General features: G+C 42.6%; 1 protein-coding gene across 4 annotated transcripts; it reads right to left on the bottom strand.

Annotated features, from left to right (window-relative positions):
* Positions 1-9,343: 9,343 nt before the first annotated feature.
* kcmf1 (potassium channel modulatory factor 1) lies at positions 9,344-23,315 on the bottom strand. Of its 4 annotated transcripts, XM_080742990.1 has the most exons (7): positions 23,173-23,315; positions 17,731-17,898; positions 14,994-15,133; positions 12,459-12,560; positions 11,553-11,730; positions 10,518-10,815; positions 9,344-9,865 (listed from the first exon to the last, which is right to left on the bottom strand). In XM_080742990.1, exons 1-7 carry the CDS (start codon positions 23,186-23,188, stop codon positions 9,583-9,585), a joined length of 1,185 nt encoding a protein of 394 aa, XP_080599116.1. In that variant the 5' UTR covers positions 23,189-23,315; the 3' UTR covers positions 9,344-9,582. The 4 variants fall into 4 exon arrangements, with proteins under 4 accessions (XP_080599116.1, XP_080599119.1, XP_080599118.1 ...); XM_080742993.1 differs by lacking the exon at positions 17,731-17,898; XM_080742992.1 differs by lacking the exons at positions 17,731-17,898; positions 23,173-23,315 and adding an exon at positions 17,299-17,340.
* Positions 23,316-23,698: the final 383 nt, after the last annotated feature.

The following is a 23,698-nucleotide window of genomic DNA, read 5'->3' as shown; positions in this document are numbered from 1 at the left end:
AAATGTTCATTTTTCAACATCTCAGCTCAAGTGGAGTTAGGTTTCGGCCTAAGCATTTCTTTACTACTTTCCATTGGTTCAATATTTTAACACACAGTAACACAATAACACACAGACATAAAGGGTGTTCAATATCACTGATATATGTTAAGTCAGGAACACTCACGTCAAAGTAGATTAAACCATGTATTGCAAAAAAATGGAATACAGTTAAACTTAAAGGGCTCCGCGTTCGGAGATGTTCCCTGAATGTTGTACATGCATGCCTGCTATGCAGAATCAGGGAACTTTAAGCAACCCCCCCCCCCCCCCCACCCCCCATAGGGATACAATAGTAGTACAATAGCAATACATTGACATACAGTATTAGACTCATCAAAAGGTGGAGGCTGGGGTGGTTGAGGGAGCTACAGTAAGCAGCAGCGGATCTGAGGCTTCAGATCCAAGATGAGCAGGGCCATAGTAAATGCAAGCTGTATTTAACTCAATTAGCGCCGATCCCGAGAATACTTGTGAAAAATACTCGAGTAGCACATGCTGCCGATCCCGAGTATACTCGCGAAAAGTACTCTATTACTGTAACGGCGGTTCTCCTACCCTGTTGGTGCGCGGAAGGTCCTGACACGATCGCCCTCGCCGATTCATCATCATCACGGATCCACGAGCACAAAATAGTAATCCCATAACATTGAGGCAGACGGGGAATCTCATCTTTAATGTCCATTATCTCGAAACAACACTTTCAAAGGGAGGATGGCAGTAGATTCTCGCTTATATAACACATGTTGAAAAGCACCGATCCGCCATTACACAACAGTATGTTGATGGCGAGCGATTCCGGTGAAGGACGTGATGACGTCAAACCGGAAGTGTTTACGCTATGGACTTCTGGCCTTCAAAATAAGACAACGGTCGTGGATGCAGCCTGCGGGAGGCACACTGGACATTTCAATTTCTGGAGCACTAAATGAGTTAAAGGAACCTCTCTTAATGAGTGTGAGTTCTGATTGGATTATGACATGAGGAAAGGATCTGACTGACAGTTGAGGCAGGCGAGACTCACGCATCCTGCTTTAACTAACGTTAAGCTTCATAAAAAAACATTATTTTTTTAGTTAACTGGTTTTGGACCGACAGCAACGATGCTTGTTTTGAACGTGATTTTACAGTAGCCAGCTACAGTAGGATACATTTCACAGTCTTAAGTCTTACCTTGACAAACCTAAAGCACAGTGAATAATGAGCAGGTGGTTGTGAGCTATATATGATGTTCACCACGTCGACAGATGAGCAGTGCAGTCGTTTTATTTTACGCATTCACCAGCAATGTCGTTTGGACAAATCTTCCTCGTTGGGTGGCCCATAATCTGTAAAATGACATAGTTTTGTGTGCATCTGCAAAGGCCGATCATCACATGTTGTTGTGGCTGTCTGGTGATGAAACTGCTGTTTGTAGAAGAGGAGACCCGTGGACAGAGGATGTCTTTATTTTTGTCATAACGTTGAGGGGATTGACAGGGTATTTGATACGGCTTACTGTGCACTGATTTAGAGATGTTGACATTTTCAGTATTCCCACGTTGTCCATTATACAGTATGTCCATTTTGTATACGGTGAAGTCAGTGAAGTTTGATTTCAATGTCGTATGATGGAGCATAATATGGATCAGTGATGAGTATGTAAAGTCTGATTCCCCTCCAGATGTTTTAGGGAAGTATTTCTCTCTGTGAAAAACTGTAAATCTGGGAAGTGATGACTTCTACTTTTACTAACGATGGAGGTTTGAGCGACGTACCTGCAGTGTAACACAGTCAGATTTCACCTCTGTGAAGAACCCTAGAAGGCCGTAGCCATAATATCTTTGCATAATAGATCAGCAACGTTCATTGCTGTTACAAAGATCATGCTATTAAGTTTGAATCAGACCCCCCAAATGTTCAGAATTTAAGTGCTCAGAAATGACCTCTCTGAAAACCCGGGCCGGGCCAGAGCGAGTTCAAATTTTATGAAAATAATAATAATAATAATAATTGCTCTCATTTGGACAAATGTGACTTGCACAATTTGCATCATAAAAAAAAAAACATGTCTGTCACTGTTATTCTTTGGTTACAGCATTGACCAGTTTTGTACAATAGTCCATCATCTGCTGTTTATAAACCGCTTTCCACTCTGTACAGTTCTACTATTTGTCTATATGAAAAGTAGGCTATGTTCAATAGTATAATTCTGTTTTAAACAGGTACAGTATCATGTCAAAACTGTGTGACATCTATTAAAGAAAATGTGTTATGGGCCACTGGCAAAATACATACATCTATGTAAATACTAATTTATTTGTGCGAAACTGTATAATATATTTGTGCTCGTTCAGAATAATTGTGAGAATACAATCCTATTTTTGTCCCTTACAATTTTGATCTGCAAATTGCTTTCTTTGAAAATGTCCTATTTTTATTTTATTTTTTTTATTTCCATTCTCCTCTCCACACTGTGATGGTGAAGTTCCACAGAGGTTCTGTTTAGGACAGTGGTTTTCAAACTTTTTTTAATTTCAAGGACCCCCCCCCCCCCCCCCCCCCCCACATTGACTTAATGTCAGGATATCTGCTGTCTTGCAGGTGTCCCAGCCGATGTGGTGGCGTTGACGTTAACCACTTTACATGGGCCAACATCGTCAAAGATATAACAGCAGAAATAGCCGATCTATAGCTTTGGTAGCTTGACGATTTCGCTATTTTTGAAATAGGGGTTTATGTGATTGACCATTTGAGCGTCCCTATTCTTCTGAGGGGGCTAAAAATAGCAGATATCTATTTTTAAGCACAGAGATTTGTTAGAGGGGAAATGAGCGCACAACGTAGGCCCACAGAGGCAACTCATGTCCATTGTTTACTCAGTTTAGTGGTTAATGGTCACTTTCACCTCTCACTGACAGTAGCCTATATTTCCCTTCTTCTGGTGAATAACTGTGATTTCACATCATGAAAATAGTATATTATTTTGAATGTAATCAAGAGGGGGATGGGACTGTTTTTGAATGTATTTTTCTTTTTCTGGCGGGGGTGGGGGGGAGTATTTTGTAAATATACATGCATTACGGTTCTCATCCCTGTGCAGATTACAAGTTTTACTCACCGTGCGAACACAACGTGTGTGTGTGTGTGTGTGTGTGTGTGTGTGTGTGTGTGAGAGAGAGAGCAAATGCTTCTGAGATGATGTGTCTGCACACATATCTGTATTCTGTATATAAACTGTGTGTGTGTGTGTGTGTGTGTGTGTGCGTGCGTGCGTGCGTGCGTGCGTGTGCGTGTGTGCGCTCTCCCTCCCTGGCAGAAGTAATCCCTCTGCTTTAACCCATTTAGGCCTGAACACATTATGACGCAATACTTTATGCTTTAAATATAAAAAAATAGCAGATATACAAGCTCACAGCGCGGCACAGAGTGCCGCGCTGCGAGCTTGTAGATCTGCTATTTATTTTTTTTATCGTGAAAATTAGAATTTTGACCCGATTCTATAAGTGTCTTTTGAATCCTTCTAAAAATCCTTCTAAAAACAATCTGGCCAGCCATGGTCAAAGAAAAGGTCCTTTTCACTTAACTGGAGCTCAGTTAGTCTGTTCTTGAGAGACTATGTCAGTGGTTCTCAAACCTTTTCATGTGAAGGACCCCCAAAATGATACGTATTTGGCCACGGACCCCCATTTCAAAATATCTAGTTCCAGGGACCACCCAGAAGCAAAATTTGAGTTACAAACGTTCGCTTTGAAAATACATATATTCAAAGATTTGCACACATTTTCACGACTTTAAAAAAAATAGCAGATCTACAAGCTCGCAGCGCGGCACCGTGAGCTTGTATATCTGCTATTTTTCACTGGTTAAAGCAGTCAATAATTCTAGGCCTAAATGGGTTTTTAATATCAGTCAGTTCTATCAGCCAACTCTATGCTTTGTGCAACATGTGAGTAGCTTACCCCAAGTTAATGGAAATGTTCCTTGTAATACTGTGCATTTAATAAAGGTGGTATGTCTTACAATAATGCCTGCGTGTACAGTGTGCTTCAATTCAAAATATCTGTTTACACAGACCTGTGACCAGTGTTCATCATTTCGTTGACTGAAACTAAACTGCTCAAAAAAATAAAGGGAACGCATAATCATTGCAATGTAACTCCAAGTCAATCACACTTTTGGGATATCAACCTGGCCAGTTAGGAAGCAACACTGATTATGAATCAGTTTCATCTGCTGTTGTGCAAATGGAAAAGACAACAGGTGAAAATGAGGCAATTTGCAAGACAACCCCTAAAAAAGGAATGGTTTTGCAGGTGGTGGCCACAGACCATTTGCCTGTCCTCATCCTTTCTGGCAGATTCTTGGTTAGTTTTGGATTTTGCCAGTGCCCTGACCACTAGAGGTAGCATGAGGCGGTATCTGAAACCCACAGAAGTTGCTCAGGTAGTGCTGCTCATCCAGGATGGCACATCAATGCGCACTGTGGCAAGGAGGTTTGCTGAGTCTCCCAGCACAGTGTCCAGAGCACCTAGCCTGACACTCAGCCTGAATTGACATTTCGTTTCACTTCATTATTCGCCGAAACAAAAAAATTAAAGGGGTGTGGCTAGCGATTCAGGGTCTGGAACTAGGCTAGGCGATACCAGGAGACAGGCCAGTACACCAGGAGACGTGGAGGGGCCGTAGGAGGACAACACAGCCGCAGGACCGCTATCTGGTCCTTTGTGCAAGCAGGAACAGGAGGAGCACTGCCAGAGCCCTACAAAACGACCTTCAGCAGGCCACTAATGTGAATGTTTCTGCTCAAACTGTGAGAAACAGACTCCATGATGGTGGTATGAGGGCCCGACGTCCACAAGTGGGGCCTGTGCTCACAGCCCAACACCGTGCAGCCCGATTGACATTTGCCAGAGAACACATGGACTGGCAGGTCTATGTTGGGTTTTTTGTGTGTTCCCTTTATTTTTTTGAGCAGTGGTATATGACAAAAAATGCATGACTAAAACTACGACTAAATATATCGACAATTTCGTCAACAAATAAAAAACTTTGACTAAAATGGTAGGGAGGGAGTTGTGCCCTGAAAATAGCAGATCTACAAGCTCACAGCGTGGCTAGCATGCAACCAAGTGTAAAATCAGCCACCAAGGCCCGCCAAAATACATTTTTGTCGACTAAATCAACTTGAGTCAGCCGACTAAAGCTAGACTAAAACTTTTCAGATGACTAATAATGATTTTTATTCAAAAGACTAAACTAAATCAAAATGTGCTGTCAAAATCAACACTAGGTCAGACCTATGAGGTTAAGTTATGGTAGCCTACCTCTGTATTGCAAGATTTGTGGTTTGCAGCTCCATCGCAGCCTAAATGTTGTCCATTTGTAGGATAGGTCAGCCTGTGTTTGTACACAAGGACTTTTAAGTCCACGTGTGATAATTGTGATAGAAGTGTGCATAGTGATAAGTTCATTTGTTGAATACATGGGGTGTGATGATTTCTTCCCCCCTAAAACATGATCGGGTATTATGATTATACTAGGAGGAAGACGTTTTTGTTGTCAGGTGGGTGGTGACCAGCTGAAGTTAGCCACACCCACAGTGTTGGGTGAATGGTAAAAGGTGAGGGGATGATTATATAATGACATTAAACAAGTGTTTTTCAATCAGGCCTTTTGACTCAGGAAATAACACAAATACACAAGGAAGGCAAATTTGCACATTATAACCACACCTGGGGTAGAAGGCAGGAGGTGTCTAGTTTACTAGGCTACACCTGGGGGTCTATTAGAATAATGTTAACTCCATAGACGCATACAAAACTGAAAAAGTACAAAACTATGGCACCACCTCTTTCAGTGTTGTTCCACACTAGTATTAGTTGTTTTCAAGCTCCATTAACCTACATACTGTAAATAAGAAGTGCAGATGAATCCATTTTGGACCATCGGGGCTGTCAAATCCAATTTGCCATGCCAAACCAAGACAGAATATAAATAAAAATACGTAGACTTGAGGACTCAAAGTAAACACAGTGCAAGATTTGATGGTCCGTTGGTTTCATCAAAAGCTGTGCGGTTTTTATTGTAGTATTCTAAATTTACATTAAAAAAAACAAAGTCTGCCCATTATGAAAGTTAACGTTAATTCAATATACATCTCATTGTATTTTACATAAGAGGGTATGAGTATAGGCATGGAGGTGGCATGATTCATAATCAAGGCTCGATAGAAATTTAAAATATAAACGAATAAATAGAAAGTGCTATCGAAACCAGAGAAGGTCTTTCTCTTTAAAACGAAACTAGGAAAAATAGGAAATCAGCAATGTGACAAGTCTCAAGCTCCCCTTCGCCTACGCGCAAATCAAAACAAGTCGTCTAAAGAAATATGTCGGAAACTGAGGCTTGATTCAAATACCGGTGTCAGTCACACACCCACAATATAAGATCTAAAGGTTGTTGCACACTGCTGCGTTTTTAAGGGCCGAATATCGGAGTGAATTTCAGAGTGCGTAAATAAAAAAAATCAATCTCACATTATGCCAATCACGTTTGCACACTGCCGCCTGTTTCGTATTTATTTTCGGACCAGCAACTATCACCACTATGGTCCTTTGCTCTCCTCTCTCTCTCTCCTTGGCCTGAAAGTAAGCCATTTACCATGAGAGGGAGTGGGTTGTTGGCTGATTTACCACCGTTTCAGGGTTGTGGCACGAGGCGAAGCCGAGTGCCACACAACCCACGACCCTCGAATGGTAAATTGCTTTTCTACCACTTCTACCATATAAATGAAAGAAAACACAGTTGCAACTTGCAAGGTTATTTAGTTACAATCATTAATTGTTTCAGCGACACAACAGTGGGCGGTTGTCTCCATGAGCCAACTCAAGGTTGTTGACTGATTTACCACTGTTTTAAGCCAATCAGAATCCAGTACCTGAACATGCGACCACAAAAAGTGGTAGAAAATGCCTTAGAGGATTTCGGATTTCCAAAACGCAATGAAAAAAACACTGCGCAGTGTGCAACCGGCTTTAGAGCTGATATTTTTTGCCGTGACCACCAAAGTAGGCCTATAATAAATCAGCCATAAGCAGAAAACGGATGACAGACGGGTAAAAAGGAGAAATAAAGATACTAGGTCTTCTGATCTTGTGCAAACACAATTGGAACTAATTTATGTCAGGCGTTTCATCGTCAATGTCCAGGAACAACTTACAGGCCAGCTCTTGTTTGCACCGTCTGCTCCCGTTTGGCAGCAATGTCACAGGTACAGTATGGAACTGAGACATGGCCTACACCAGGGTTCCCCAATTAGTTTTCCCCAAGGGCCGAATCATGTCTAGGGTACCAAGCCGAGGGCCACAACATTGCAGGGGGCGACGGTGGCGTTCCCGCTACTCCAGCGACAGTTTTCGTCGTTGTCGGGTGAAAATCTTCTATGTCCAAAACCGCTCGTTTTGAATTTATCATTTTAAAAATGATTTAAACTAGTGAAAACAGCCGATCTACAAGCACACAACGCCTCGCGGTGCGAGGCGTTGTGTGCTTGTAGATCGGCTGTTTACACTACTTTTGTGCGACGGCCTTGTACGATGAAGCAGGGCAAAGAACACACACATTTGGAGACAGAGGTTTCCACCCGACAATGACGATATACTAGTGTTGTTGCTGCTCTTATACCACCATTATTACTGGGGTTGGTGTGGGCCTGACAGTAGCCCCCCGTGGGCTGCAAATGGCCCGCGGGCCGCCTATTGGGGAACCCTGGCCTGCACGCACGCACGCACGCACGCACGCACGCACGCACGCACGCACGCACGCACGCACGCACGCACGCACGCACGCACGCACGCACGCACGCACACACACACACACACACACACACACACACACACACACACACACACACACACACACACACACACACACACACACACACACACACACACACACACACACACACACACAGGGAACAGACTAAAAGAAATCTCAGATTTTATAATATTCAATTTTTACCAGACTCAAATATGTCTCGAATATAACCCCTTTTTAAAAAAAAAAGTTGAAGAAAGCTTTGGGATATTTCTCCATTTTAATGACAAGGTCATTAAAACGTTCATGCACGCTGCAAATAACCGCATGCAGTAGTAGTTATGGTAAACCATCCAAGCACTTTTTATTTATTAATAGTCATAAATACACACAGCAGCTTCTTCAGAGGAGACGTTAGCGCCCTCTTCAGGTTTGAATGTGGAGTATTTATAAGGAGAGCCTTTTTTTGCATTTCACAGGAAGCAATTCCAGTCCTGCCACAGTGAACTGTAATGCTTAAAAACCCATTTAGGCCTAGAATTATTGAATGCTTTAACCAGTGAAAAATAGCAGATCTACAAGCTCACGAGCTTGTAGATCCGCTATTTTTGAAAAGTCATGAACATGTGTGCAAATCTTTGAATATATGTATTTTTAAAGCGAACATTTGTAACTCAAATTTTGCTTCTGGGCCTGGGGTGTCCTTGGAACTAAATATTTTGAGATGGGGGTCCGTGGCCAAATAAATATCATTTTGGGGGTCCTTCACATGAAAAGGTTTGAGAACCACTGACATAGTAGTCTCTCAAGAACAGACTAACTGAGCTCCAGTTGAAGTGAAAAGGACCTTTTCTTTGACGATGGCTAGCCAGATTGCTGACATATAGAAACATAGTTTTTTAAAAGAATCTTAGAAGGATTCAAGAGACACTTATAGAATCGGGTCAAAATTCTAATTTTCACGATTTTTCAAAAATAGCAGATCTACAAGCTCGCAGCGCGGCACTGTGAGCTTGTATATCTGCTATTTTTCAATAGTTAAAGCATAAATTAATGATACACAATAATGTGTACCCGTTCTAAATGGGTTAACTGATGAAGCAAAACATTAAACGAAAAAAAAAAGGTTAAGTTGAATTGATTATCATCTTCATATATATTTATATTTATATCTCTTTGCTTGCTCTCTCTCTCTCTCTCTCTCTCTCTGTCTCGTTGGTTGCCACTGCACACTTTAAGGCCAATGGACACCGAGATGGATTACGATGCGGAACGGCTCCGGCTAACAAAAGCTGAAGCGTCACACGTCACATGCCACACAACAAGCAGCATTTAGATGCAAGCGGATCCTTGCAGAAAATACGCATGTGTTTCTATATTTGCCCGGATGTTCTATTTTTGACGGATCAGCTTGCGTTTAATGCACTCGTACGGGATGCTGGCGGCTTCCGTATTGTAATGCATCTGGTATACACATCCCCCCCGCCCTCCACTTTACTTGCACTTTATCCCCCAGTCGCTCTCCGTTCGTTTGTTCACTTTTTTGTTCACAAGAAGAAAAAAACAAAAAGATGATAGACCTGATATTACAATCACCCAAAAACAAAAAAAAGACCTCTGAGAAAGAAAAAAAAAAGGAGAAATAAAACAAAAACAAAACAAAAAAAAGGCTGCTTTTCTTTTTGTTTTGCCCGTCATTGGCAGTTGCAGCAGAGGGGACAGAGTCTGGCCGAGGCTCGGACGACATCAAAGAGGAGGCGAGGGAGGCTCCTTGGCCGCGGAGGAGCTGCCTCCTCCTCCCCGCTCCCGCAGCTGGAGGTTCTCCAGCGCCACGTCCAGGGGCATGACGTCCACGCAGCCCATGGCGCCGAAATCGGCAAAGTCCCGGCGCTCGTCCTCGTCCGAGGACGAGCTCTCCTCGTGGTGCATCAGCGTGGACAGCAGCAGCTCCTGGACGAACAGGCTCCGGTCGGCGCGCTCCCCTTCCAGCAGCTGCCGCTCCGCCTCCGACATCTTGGGCTCGTTCAACCTGGGAGGACAATGATGTGTCGTTTTGAGTTCACCAGTTGATTTGGCACAATCATAAGACAAATATAAAAAAGATGAGAAAACGTAACGGTGAAAATAAAATAAAAAGTCGAGGTAGGAAACCCAAAATCAGGCTCCAATCAATCTTGTATATCAGGGGTCTTCAACAGGGGGTCCGGGACCCCTAGGGGGTCCTCTGAGTTTCTACAGGGGGTCCTCCAAATCTTTGTGTGATATAAACTTTTTTTCTCCTTTTCTATTTTAACCACTTAGTCTTGAACCCTAGCGTCCATATTCAGAGAACTTTAGCCAAAAATAGCAGATCTTCAAGCTCACAACGCCGCGAGGCGTTGTGAGCTTGTAGATCAGCTATTTTCGGCAAAGAGGTTTGGTGTAGAGGAGAAAAAGAGCAGACTAAGTACAGAGTGAAAGGTCAAGCTTGTTATGTATTGACGGTTCAAGTGGTTAAATATCTGAAAACACAAATTTAACTGAATCCAAAATACACTGGTGATTGTGCTGTCAAACAATGAAACCATATGGAATCTATGAAAAGGTAGTGGGGGTCCCAGCTTCATCTCTCTCTCAACTAAGGGTTCCTGGCCTGAAAACGTTGGAGACCACTTATATTAAAAATCTGTGTCTATACTGACCGTGCTAAGAGGAACTGGGAGCCGTGGGGAGAAGACGAGGGGTTGCTTTCGACCCCAGAAGAAGCCACGTTGGCTGCCGCCGCCGAGTTGGGCGGGGGGATGGCGGTGCCGATGTTGCCCGGGTTGCCGCGGCGCGCGGCGTGGCGCCCCGTCTCCAGCTGCTGCCGCGCCGCCTGCGCCTGCTGGCGCTCCAGCTGCAGCTGCATCTGGAGCTGCTGGAGCTGCGACGCAGACGGCCCCGACGAGTTGATCTGCCCGCCCGCCGCGCGGCGCACGCCCGACAGCTGAGACAGGAGCTCTGGAGGTGGAGGAGGAGACACAGGGAACAGGAGAGAATGAGCCTCCAGTGTTCACGGCTCCTCAAATTATTCACTGTTCAATAAGGCTGGGCAATATATCGAAAATGTACCTTCATCAAGGTATCAACATAAGAGCTATAGATACCGACGAAGACGGCTTGAAATGAGGTATTGGTTTATGTGTCAAATTAATTAACAGACACACTATGCATGCATGTAGCACATGCAAAAACGCAGTCCATCTGTAACCAGGTGTGGTTATTTCAATAAAACCATTGTTGGAAAATGGAAATAAGGCATTTAATTTCTTTATTCAATGTGTACTGCGCAATGTGCATGCATGGATATGCTATTCATTATCTGGGTTAGGCAGGCAGTGGACCTAAAGCAGAAAAACATTCAAAACGATATAATGCAATTGTTTTTACTAATATCATGAGTAATATCATCCTAATATCGCCCAGCCTTACTGTTCAACAAGTGTATCGTCGTTGTCGGGTGGAAACCTTGTTGCGTCCAAAACCGTTCGTTTTGTATTCATCGTTTAAAAAAATGATTTAACATTGTGAAAATAGCCGATCTTTGTAGATCTGCTATTTTCACTAGTTTTGTGCGACAGTCTTACGTGATGAAGCAGGGCTTTACTTTACGGAAGAACATACTAATTTGACTCTTGGAGATACAAGGTTTCTGCCCGACAGTGACAATATTTTACAATACTTTAGGAGATGTTCACCTGCAATGGGATCCATAGCTTCTCTGTTACTGGGGGTGTACGTGGAGCTCTGTGACGAGGACAGTCCTCCGGTCGAGCCACTAGTAAAGTGCATATTGGTCCTACGTGCTCTGGGGCCGCCCAGACCTCTGCCGGGGTGGAACATTCTACGTACATGTCGGACACTGCTGGACTCGTCGTAAACACAACGTTAAGGCTCACAAGAAAAAAATGTAATATATAAATAAATACATACACATGAGCAAGCAGCATGTTTTAGTAAAGCTGGCAGCATTTACTACATTTTTTGTCGCTTCAGCAGGTTTGCCGAAGGGAACAAAGTTCTCAGAGGACGTAAGTTAGACTCATCAGACCGTATACAGTGAATTTCACCACAGATTTCCAGGATTTGTTTACGTCTCCCTCCGGAAGGTCTCTCCATTTCTGCCGACAGACGACGGTGGACATCTCTCTCTCCATTAATTCACTGTTGCCAGCTATTTGAGCTCCTAAGAGTGACTTTGTCAGTTCCCGTCTATCTCACACACACCACCGCCCACTTCAAACTTCAGATGTTTGTGTTTGCAGTCGCTCAAGGGAAGGATTGTAGAGGTTTGCACTACTTAACGTCCTCAGACAAAATTCCTTCAAATGTGTGCACGTTGCTGGCAGATGGCGGAAATACAACAGCATAAATCACAAGCGGATTGAGTTTCTGACCAATCATACACGATGATCTGTGTGCGCAAGAACTGTCGAAATGATCTTTGGCAAGGCAGTTCTTACTGACCAGCCAAAAGCTAAAAAAGAAAAGGTTCAACTTAATTGGAGTATGCTGCAGCCTTAAGTCATGCAATTATATATAGACAAACACTCACGCACGCATGCACACCCACACACACGCGCACACACACAAAAAAAGGATATTAAATCTCTAGGTGCTCTGTGTTCAAGTGTGAGATGAGCTGTAAAGTCATCCGTCACGTGGTTGGGGTCTCCTCCTGGCAACGCAGCACATATTGGACAGATCTGGGGAGAGGGAGGGCAAACCTGCATTATCCATCACAGTACCTTACATTATCCATCACAGTACCTTACATTATCCATCACAGTACCTTACATTATCCATCACAGTACCTTACATTATCCATCACAGTACCTTACATTATCCATCACAGTACCTTACATTATCCATCACAGTACCTTACATTATCCATCACAGTACCTTACATTATCCATCACAGTACCTTACATTATCCATCACAGTACCTTACATTATCCATCACAGTACCTTACATTATCCATCACAGTACCTTACATTATCCATCACAGTACCTTACATTATCCATCACAGTACCTTACATTATCCATCACAGTACCTTACATTATCCATCACAGTACCTTACATTATCCATCACAGTACCTTACACACACCTTGTTAATGCCTGCATTATCCATCACAGTACCTTACACACACCTTGTTAATGACAACAAGAAGACACTGCACATCAAAGTGTGGTTCAAGGCATGGGGCTAAAGCAAAATGTAAAACTAAAAATAACTTGGATGTTTTGTACTGTAATCGACACTGGATAAATGAAACTTCTAACTTCCCATCTCAATCACTCAAAATGGAAGTCTTCCCTATCCTAGACCTGATTAACTCATTTCCTGCGATCCCCGTCTAAACCGGAGATTTCCCGCTGTACCACTCTGCGATGCCCGAGGAGCCCGAAGATTTAATTAGCTTTAATCATTATGAAACGATTAAAAGTATGGTCACTGATTATAGCCGATTCTGGCTCTTTAGGCCCGCCTCCTAACTGTATCCGGTCGTATTTCCCGTTTGGACCGGATCTATCCGGTCTGAGGTCCAATCGCAGCTCCGTTCGCATAGCTTTTCATTGTAAACAAATGAGCTGACTGCACGGCCATAGAATGGTATTTTTTCACGCTGTTTTTTTTTATTTTGTAGCTGTTTGATTATTTTACCTGCCTGGCATATGATCTGCGCACATATCGTCTGCTATGTGCGCGAACGTGTCCACATGTTACCATAGCGCACAGCTGGCTGTTTCCAATGTTTTTTTATGTAAACACTGGCGGATAAGCAGGGATACAGCGTGGCAACGGATATGTCTATTTCAATGGGGGTTTTTTTATTCGAAAGCTGTCACCGAGTCTACACGTCTACTAGATGAGTCGCGCACAGATCGTGCACGATGCGTGCGCGTGCCCACGTTAAAAGGTAAGGACAATTTGGCAGGAAAACAGTTCAGCCTATGTTTAAAATAGCAGCAAATGAGTTAATAAACTCAATGTAATAACAACAACAGCAATTAACCTGTTACTATACAGGAAGAAAAGGAACTCTAATAAAGATGAGAATATGGTCAAATTAATAAGTCAGATTAATGTTACAAAGAATGCTACAAAGAAGAATGCAACAAATGAATAAGGTAATCAAACTACTGAATAGTCACACAGAGTAAAATAAAAGACAATGCAACAAGAACTGCAATAACAACAATTATTGCTTTAATTATCGTCGGGTGAGATTGATGTGGTCTTTAACCACATAAAGCCTTAAATACTTCATAGTACGACAGATAGTGAAAATAGGCAATAAATAGACTGCTATTTTTGAAGATGTTTGAGGCCAGGTTGAGAGTCTTTAATGTACAGTACAAACAGGAGCAGTCAGGACTCAGCCAGGATGTTCTCTGGCCCATATGGTGTCAAAGAGATCAGAAATACAACTCGGGGCCAGGCCGTGCGAGTGCTTAAAAGGGTAATCAATAAAACACATTGTAAAATGAACAGGCAGCCAACGAAGAGATGCTAAAATGGGGGAAATCTGGTCCCGTCTTTTAGCTAAAAGCCAAGTTTGCTGCAGTCTTCTGAACAGCGAACACACTGGAGCTGATCCAGCTCAGAATAGCTCCAAAAGAGCCAACAGAAATAGCCGTTCCCCTGGCTGGCCAACATGCTTTTTTTTGGACGCTTTTAATCAATTCACCATTTTCCAATTTCCGAGGCTAATATTTGACATTTAATTAATAAGGAAATTGTAAGAATGTTTAAAAGGTGCAGCAATATTTATATTTTAAAAGGATAGAAAGGCACTTGGTGAATAAGCAGGTTTTCATGCCTCTTTTAGAGGAGATAACTTTCCTGTGCTCTGTAAAGGCATATCGTCACTGTCTGGCAGAAACCTCGTATCTCCAAGTTTCAAATTGGCACGTTTCTTTGTAAAGTTAAGCCCTGCTTCATCATACAAGACTATCGTCGCACAAGACTAGTGAAAATAGCAGATCTACATGCAGTGCGAGGCGCTGTGTGCTTGTAGATCAGCCATTTTCACTAGTTTAAACATTTTTTTAAACGATAAATACAAAACAAATAGTTTTGGACATACAAGGTTTCCGCCCGACAACAGCGATGCTCATTGTATATACTCACCACCTCTGTGGAGGTCTCTGCGTGTTCTGAAGTGACGTGCTCCTGTAGGGAGGTTTCTGTGTAGCCCATCTTGCCACAATAGGGACAAGTGAACGCCTGCGGTTGCTCTACTGAGAAAGTGTCTCCGCCATAATACAAGTCTGGGGAAAGGAGTACAAAGGAGCATGTTGTTAGTCTCAAAACCAGCACAGCGGCCTTGTGGTTTGAGTTGTACACCATAAGACTGGTACCCAATGGCCTCCCTGGCTGGCACTCAACAAGGGGTAGGATTGAGGCAAAGTGCCTGTGCCAAGTGTGCCATACTACCGTCATGTCCAAGGGGTACTTGTACATCAAGCTACCTCACGCTAAGGTTTTTTTTGTATTGTTCTTTTTCCACTAAGGAAAGGATTCCAAATAAGCCTGCCGACATCTTCCTCAACTTGCACAGTATTTTCTTTCCTTGATTTGTATTTTTTTATTACAATGTGCTAATAAACTAAACTAAAGGAAACAGGAGATTATCTCTTTAGTTTAATGCAGCATCAGGAATCGTCAACAGATAATACACTAAATATGTTTAAACTTTACAGTCTAACTACACCTGGCGGCGTGGTACAACGCGTCTGCCACAGCAGAACGCGTCTATTATAATTAACTGAAGCTGCTACACTGACCAAGGAAGCTGTGTGAGTAGTACCAACATGGGTTATTTTTACGCAGTTGGCCTCTCTGACATATTTACCTACTTCTTTCTCTACGTGGTCCAATAGGTGAAAACGACATAGAACTGATAAAATCATGATAAATACCTCGTACCAGAGGCAACAGTGCAACCCTGTGGGATTTATTTTCATTGCACATTAAAATATGATCCATGATCATGCAGTAAAGAAAGACAGAGAGTTAATTAACTCGTTACCAGTCACTACTGTATACCCTACGCTACCAAACCCTGCATAACCAACTGCATAATCATGTGGCAGAATGAGTGCATATTGATACGCTCAAAATGTTTCACATTATGTGATTTCTCCACAGCAGTAATAAAAGAAAGGGGGAACCAGGCACACCATGTCAGTGGCGTCAGTTCAGCAAAAGCTAAGGTAAGGTATGGCAACTAGTGATGGAGCTCGTACATTCTTATTGATAATGAGCACCTCATCGATCCTTCTTATTGAGCCGGGCTTTTATCAAGCCCACTATTGAGCGTTTTCTAATATATTGTGGAAAGATGTGAGATGAAAAGTCTGAACAGAACTGGTATCTTTTTTTTTATTGGCCAGTTGTTGTGACTGAGTTTGTGGCTGACCACCATCTATGAAGATGACAATGACAAAAGTACAAAAGTAATCATTCCTTATTGTGCAATAAGAGTTAAAATGGCTTTATATTAGGAATAGTACTGTAATAATTTCTCGATCGCCTCTTGTCTTGATTGTTTAAACATGACGTCATGGGCCGCTATGCTTGATAACAAGTTTGATAAGCCCAAAGCTTATTGATAATGGGTACTCAATAAATGTGTTATCGGGTTTGTAGCGTGCAAGATCAGTCGTGTTGCCACACCTTAGCAACAGGCATGATGAATTTATTTTAAGAGGTACATTTTATTTTTTTCCCCTGTAGCCAAGGCAGATACCTTGCCATACCCAATTGGTGCCTCTGCACCATGTTTAAAATGGTTACCGTAAGTATTTAACCAATAAAAGGCTTATGACTAAATAATAACTACAGTCACTGGAACACATTACTTTTATACCAAGTAAAGGTTTTCACCCGACAGATGCGATACACATTGTTCAAGTAAGGTAAATGTAATGACAGACGTCCCTGTTTGTCTTAACCGGTGCAGGTTAATTGGAATAGGGACAGTCACAGAGCGTACAGCCGTGACGCGTTGTGAACTTGTAGACCTGCTATTTTTGACACTTGGTGTGTATAGGCTGAAAAAGAATGCACCAAGTACAGTGCAACTCAGGTCTGTTTTACTAAGTATAAGTGGTTAAACTGAAGTTATTATTGATCAATTCCAAATATTATAAAAATATCTTACCATAGTCTACCCTGGTTAATATACACTGCATGGGATGCTCTGTAGTGTTCTTACCATAGTCTACCCTGGTTAATATACACTGTATGGGATGCTCTGTGGTGTTCTTACCATAGTCTACCCTGGTTAATATACACTGCATGGGATGCTCTGTAGTGTTCTTACCATAGTCTACCCTGGTTAATATACACTGCATGGGATGCTCTGTAGTGTTCTTACCATAGTCTACCCTGGTTAATATACACTGCATGGGATGCTCTGTAGTGTTCTTACCATAGTCTACCCTGGTTAATATACACTGCATGGGATGCTCCGTGGTGTTCTTACCATAGTCTACCCTGGTTAATATACACTGCATGGGATGCTCTGTAGTGTTCTTACCATAGTCTACCCTGGTTAATATACACTGCATGGGATGCTCTGTAGTGTTCTTACCATAGTCTACCCTGGTTAATATACACTGCATGGGATGCTCTGTAGTGTTCTTACCATAGTCTACCCTGGTTAATATACACTGCATGGGATGCTCTGTAGTGTTCTTACCATAGTCTACCCTGGTTAATATACACTGCATGGGATGCTCCGTGGTGTTCTTACCATAGTCTACCCTGGTTAATATACACTGCATGGGATGCTCTGTAGTGCTCTTACCATAGTCTACCCTGGTTAATATACACTGCATGGGATGCTCCGTAGTGCTCTTACCATAGTCTACCCTGGTTAATATACACTGCATGGGATGCTCCGTGGTGTGCCGCGTGGTGGTGGCTCCGCTCTCGTAGCACGACGCGCACAGGTCGTAGTCGTAGCAGATTAAACACTTAAACCGTCTCCCTCTGAAGTTCCCTTTTAAACAAGCATCGCAGCTCACACCTGCCGAGAAGGAAAGGAAAAGGACAATGATTTTTAATTTGTAGTCATGATGAATCCCATTGGTTGAGATTATAATGGGATTTTGCTTTTTCAATTTTGTTGAATAATTGAGATTCAAATTCAATCAACGTGAAAATCAATAGTGTAACCCAGGGCTTGACATTAAGACTTGTCCTGTTGTCTGGGACAAGTAATAAATCCTTCCGGACAAGCTCATTAAAAATGTACTTGACCGTTGGGACAAGTGGCGCTTGGTTTCACTTTTTCTGTGATGCTCCTAGCAGCTTTGTGCTGTTATGCAGACTATGGACTGCCCATACTATGGAGCAGAGGGTGGAGGGAGCAAGGTGGGTCGTTAGCAGTCCTTTTGTTATTCATTCTATTTCAATGTCTGACTCCTGAAACATGCATTTAAGAAAGGAATTACTGTGACATGTCTAATTTTTATCCAGACAAATTACTTTTATGCACGGAGAAGTGAATGGGAAATGTACTTGTCCAAAGAAAAAGTTCCCTGTATGTATACGGTTTCACCCCTTGTCTCAACCTAAAGGACTGCTTATGTACTTCCACATGGGGCAGTGGCACGCACTGCAGTACCACCAGTGATGAATTCTGACATTTAGCCTAACTCAATGTCATTGCTACTTAATTCAGTATCACTAATGACTATGCTGTCTAGTGTAAAGCCAATGAATAATCATGAAGCCAATGAATAACGTGTTTAGTGTGTACATCACAGGTTCTGGGAATTAACAAGCAAGTGAAAAGATAAATAAATCATAATAACAACTGTTATACTGATCTTTCAACCAGTTACAACCTTCTCATTTCATACAATGTAGATCACAACAACACATTGCACCGTGACACAATGTGAGCTTGCAGATCAGCTACTTTTGCCATCTATACTATAATTTTGCGAATGTCTGAGTGAGTGAGTGAGTGAGTGAGTGAGTGAGTGTCTGTCTGTCTGTAACAGCGTTTCTCCTCAGTGGCTGGAGCAATTGATCTGAAATCGCATCACCATTAGCATATGAACACACCTGACATAACTGTGAAGCCCGTTTGTCACTTTCACAAATCGTATGCTGTATATTAGCATTTTTATGGTGTATCTACTATCTATTCTGCATCTAGCTTGAGGCTCATCTATTCTGCATCTAGCATGAGGCAACATGTTTAACCAGCTCTCTCTGTGTGTGTGTGTGTGCAGGCAGGCGGGTGTGTGTGCAGGCGGGTGGGCGGGCGGGCGGGCTGGGGGGGGGGGCGGACAGTATCTCTGTAGCCATTAAACGAAACGGGTTTCTTACATTGATGCTCCTACATCATGCAAGCACCAGTTAAAGTTACTTTCCATCCCTCATATACTGTGTGCACCCCATAACCCACACACTGCACATCATTTTGGAGCTCATATCTTTGAACGGGTAAGGGCTAGTTTTAGAAAATAGCCATTTTAGCCCAAAATAGGGACACCAGGAGAATTAGGATCCATTTAAGCTTTATTTATTTCTCTACAAGCTCTCAATGCGTTGTGATGTGTTGTGAGCTTGTAGATCTGCCATTCTGTGGTCCCTCACATGCTGTCATTTGATGAAAGAATAATACTCTTTCATCATCATTGTTGCTGTTTGTTGCCATAATGATTCTATGTCCTACTGAAAAGAGTTTAACCACTTAAACCCCAGCAGAGCATCCCGTTCAGGGTGGAACATTCGCCAAAAACATCAGAACTATAAGGCAGCGTGGTTGGTGCACCAAGTACAGGACAAAGGTTATCAAGGCAACATTACCCATTTAGAACGGGTACACATTATTGTGTATCATTATTTTATGCTTTAACTATTGAAAAATAGCAGATATACAAGCTCACAGCGCGGCACCGAGTGCCACGCTGTGAGCTTGTAGATCTGCTATTTTTGAAAACGGACCCCCATCTCAAAATATTTAGTTCCAGGGACCACCCCCAGACGCAAAATTTGAGTTACAAACGTTCGCTTTAAAAATACATATATTCAAAGATTTGCACACATTTTCACAACTTTTTCAAAAATAGCAGATCTACAAGCTCGCACTTGTATATCTGCTATTTTTCAATAGTTAAAACATTCAATAATTCTAGGCCTAAATGGGTATAGTAAGGTGAGTAAGGTGAACAGCTCCAGTGTGAACGCTCATTTTTATTTATTTTCTTAGACTTGTCTCAAAAGTAAAAATACAAAATGTTTGAGCATAGCAGATCTAGAAGGCACACGCACAGTACAGGAATTTCGGTCCCATCCTCTTTTACAGTACACTTTAAGACATAATAAGACAGAATAAAGCCATAATAAGAAATAATGTGTTGGTAATTAGAGCTAATATATTTTATTAGACAGAAACAAAGACAGAATAGTAGAAAGAGCGAATATAATCTCTGGCATCGTCACCTGCGGTCGTGCGGCAATGTCTGCTGCTGCAGTTCCGTGGCAGGTGACAGACTTATTATGTCTTAAAGTGTACTGTAAAAGAGGATGGGACCTATCTCCATGGGCTAAACCTGAAAAAAAAAGTGAAATGTGTGGCAGTTGTGCCATGTTCTGGGAAAGCAATGCAATTTAATGTGTTATATACAGCCAGAAAGTGAGGAACATCTGATAAAAAACGTAATTTAAAGACATTTTGTATTATTAATTGTACTCGTATCAGTACTCGGTATCGGCGAGTACTCAAAATGAAGTACTCGTACTTGGTCAGCAAAAAAGTGGTATCGGGACATCCCTTGGACACCACATATTTCTGGACCATATTGATGGAACTAGAGTAAGTAAGGCCTACATCATCAACAGGGGCACCGTCAAGTTTTATGGTACATCTTAACATGCCCAGCTGCTGCTCCGAATACATTTTAATGTGCAAACTGCAGTGGTTAGTTTGCACATTAAGATGTATTCATAGCAGCAGCGGCCTGTGCTGACTTCCTTTTTTCGTATATGTTCATCTTTTTGTCCAGCACCAGCGATCAACATGGACCAGCATTACAATTCCTTTTGAATCAGTACATCTTGACATGCCGGACCTGCTTTTCATTGGTTCTGAGGGAAAGTTATCTATAGCAACATGAATCCAGACTTATGTTTCTTTACATATTGTGTACGTATGTGAATTAAGTGTACATTACAACCTTGTGTAAATGTATACTAAGGAATACTGTAGTAAGTTACCAGTGCCCAGTGGATGAACATTATGTCCTCCCAATTTAAGAACTGATCTGATTTGATTCAAACTTTACCAATGCATTGCTCTTGTCTGTATATCTTTATGTATGTAACCCTGTTTTGTAAGTTCCTTGTGTTATGTCAAATGAGTATATGTTTCGCATACTTGGCTGCTGTGTCACAAGACACATTTCAGTCCAAACTGACCATAAAGTACTATATCATATCATATCATATCAATAAGCTGAGCGTTGGACAGGGTTAGTAATATTCAAATTCACTCTTTCCTTTGGCTTTCCTGGTGGCAACTGACAGTCTCCTGGCCTGTAAAGGTAACTTGTGTTTGCATAAATGAGCACCATAGCAACTCCCAGGAACGTAGGCAGTAAGTCGCTTATTTGGGTACCCTGGCAGAGAGAGAGACTAAATGAACACAATACACAACTAAACTCCTCAGTGTTCGGCGTTCACTTATCTATTTGTAACTCTGAGAGCGTACGGTACGAGTGTATTGTAAGCACACTCTCAAGAGTTAAATTAACGAACACACTCAGGATTTTCCTGTGTAGCACCTCCTGACTTGATAATAGGTTAACCAGGAATGTAGGCACAGGCAGTAAGCCTGGGTAGCCAGAGAGAGAGACACTGGTCTGGACTGGTCTGGTTATACATACTAGGGTAGGGTAGTACTGGTCAGCAGTAGGTTAGAATTTAGTACTCGTCAGCAGTAGGTTAGTTAGTACTAGTCAGCAGGAGGTTAGTACTAGTCAGCAGTAGGGTAGTACTGGTCAGCAGTAGTAGTACTGGTCAGCACTCAGCACAGCATTAGGATAAATGATAAATGGTGCATTTGTATAGTGCCTTTATCCAAGGTGCTTTACAGAGATTGTGCATTACATTCACCCATTCAAACACCGATGGTGGAGGAAACTATGCAAAGCGCCACCAACCTGCTCACCGGGAGCAACTAGGGGTTCAGAGTCTTGTTAAAGGACTCTTCGACACCAACTCTGGGGGAGCCAGGATTCGAACTGAGAACCCTCTGTGTTCTAATGACAGGTTCTCTACCCCTGAGCCAATGCCGCCCCTTACAGTACTAGGGTAGTACTGGTCAACTGTAGGGTTAGTACTGGCCAGCAGTAGGTTACTACTGGTCATCAGTAGGGTATTTAGTGAATATCGACTGGGGCCTGGGGGACCTGGTCTCGTGCCGATGACAGTGCATCCAGTGTAAATGACCATGGCTGTGTCGCCAGCGATTACAATCACTAAATCACTAAATGGAATGACACCATATGATGCCTCTCAGGATACAGTACAGCACAGTAGTCGTTTGGTTCTCAAAGTGAAGTCCAGGGACTCTGTGGGTTCCATTTGTGGGGGTCTAAATTGACCCATAACAAGTCTATAACTCTTGACAGTGTACAAATGGAACCAAATTGACCCGTATGTGTACACTGTCAGAGTTAAGGGGGAGACCTTTAAATGTAAAAGTATATGAGAAACACTGCAGGAGCACAGGTGTGGCGTCGTGAGACACCAAAATGACGTCGATTTTCAACCGGGGGTGGGAGGGAGCGTTAATGTGACGTCATTTGTATCGAGCATATATTTTGTAACGCAGAAACACACGAGCCTTTTACGTTGAAAAAGACAGCCTCCTGACGACAGACAGACAGACAGACAGACAGACAGTAAACGTTACTAGCAGGCTGTCAGTTGTAGTTAGCTAGTGACTCTCTCTCTGCCCCACCAAGCTAACATGCTAAAACTGCTAGCTAGCTTGCATTGTCATTATACGAGACACACACATAGAGCTCAGGTTAAACCCTGGCGGGGCTCCGTCTTTGCTCTTTAACATTCACAGGAGGCAGAATATTCGTTCACACCGACTGTCGTCCTGCATTCAAACGCCTAATTATGACTAATTATCGCTTTAAAGTCCCATGGTGACCCGTCCAGCCAGCCAGCATGAGCCCAAAACATGGCAGTTAGCATGCTAGGCTGTGTATAGTAGCATGATGCTAAGCTAACCAGGGGTAATAGGACAGTGTGTATGTTTTGTGTCACTCACCCTCATGTCGGGACATCCTACAGGACAATCAGAGACACAGTGACCCCCTCCTCTATGGATCCCCAACGCGGATCAGGGGACTGAGGTGTTAGATGTTGATAAATAATAGCACTAGAGAGGCTGTGTGTTGCTGTCTGTCTCTTCTTTTCCTAGCAAGATGGATCCGCACAGGTTACAGTTTGTCTGCTCTGGGCTGTGCTCTGCTGCTTCCCCTCCCCGTCTGTAGTGTACGTACCGAGGAGTGGACACTGGGGGGCGTGATTTGCCCTAAAAGTGTAAAAAAACAAAAAAGTATCAGTTTCCTGGGTTCCTGTAGTAGTAGACCAGTACTGGTCCACGTGGTTCTTTTTTGGGGGTCCCCAAATTATTTTTGGCCCCCAGATGATTAGCTTAATGTGCAACGTTGTTTTTCCTCACTCAACAGTAAACAAACCAGCATAAAGTTTAAGTGTAATAGAGGGTAGGCCTATAAGTATATGCACATTTCTAAAGTGACATTTATGGACTTTTTAATACCTCTAAAATT

Source organism: Nannobrachium achirus (assembly GCF_963921795.1).
Source record: "Nannobrachium achirus genome assembly, chromosome: 15".
In the NCBI taxonomy this organism is placed as follows: Eukaryota; Metazoa; Chordata; class Actinopteri; order Myctophiformes; family Myctophidae; genus Nannobrachium; species Nannobrachium achirus.
The sequence above is the reverse complement of the archived record's forward strand: the minus strand, read 5'-3'. Positions and strand labels throughout refer to the sequence as shown.

Bases quoted from the DNA above. Each gene is read 5' to 3' on its own strand.
- kcmf1 (XM_080742990.1), bottom strand. The intron at 15,134-17,730 runs GTAAGAGCACTA...TCCTTTCCCCAG, and splicing joins ATTAACCAGGGTAGACTATG to ACTTGTATTATGGCGGAGAC. The intron at 12,561-14,993 runs GTGAGTATATAC...CCCTCTCCCCAG, and splicing joins CAGAGACCTCCACAGAGGTG to ATCTGTCCAATATGTGCTGC.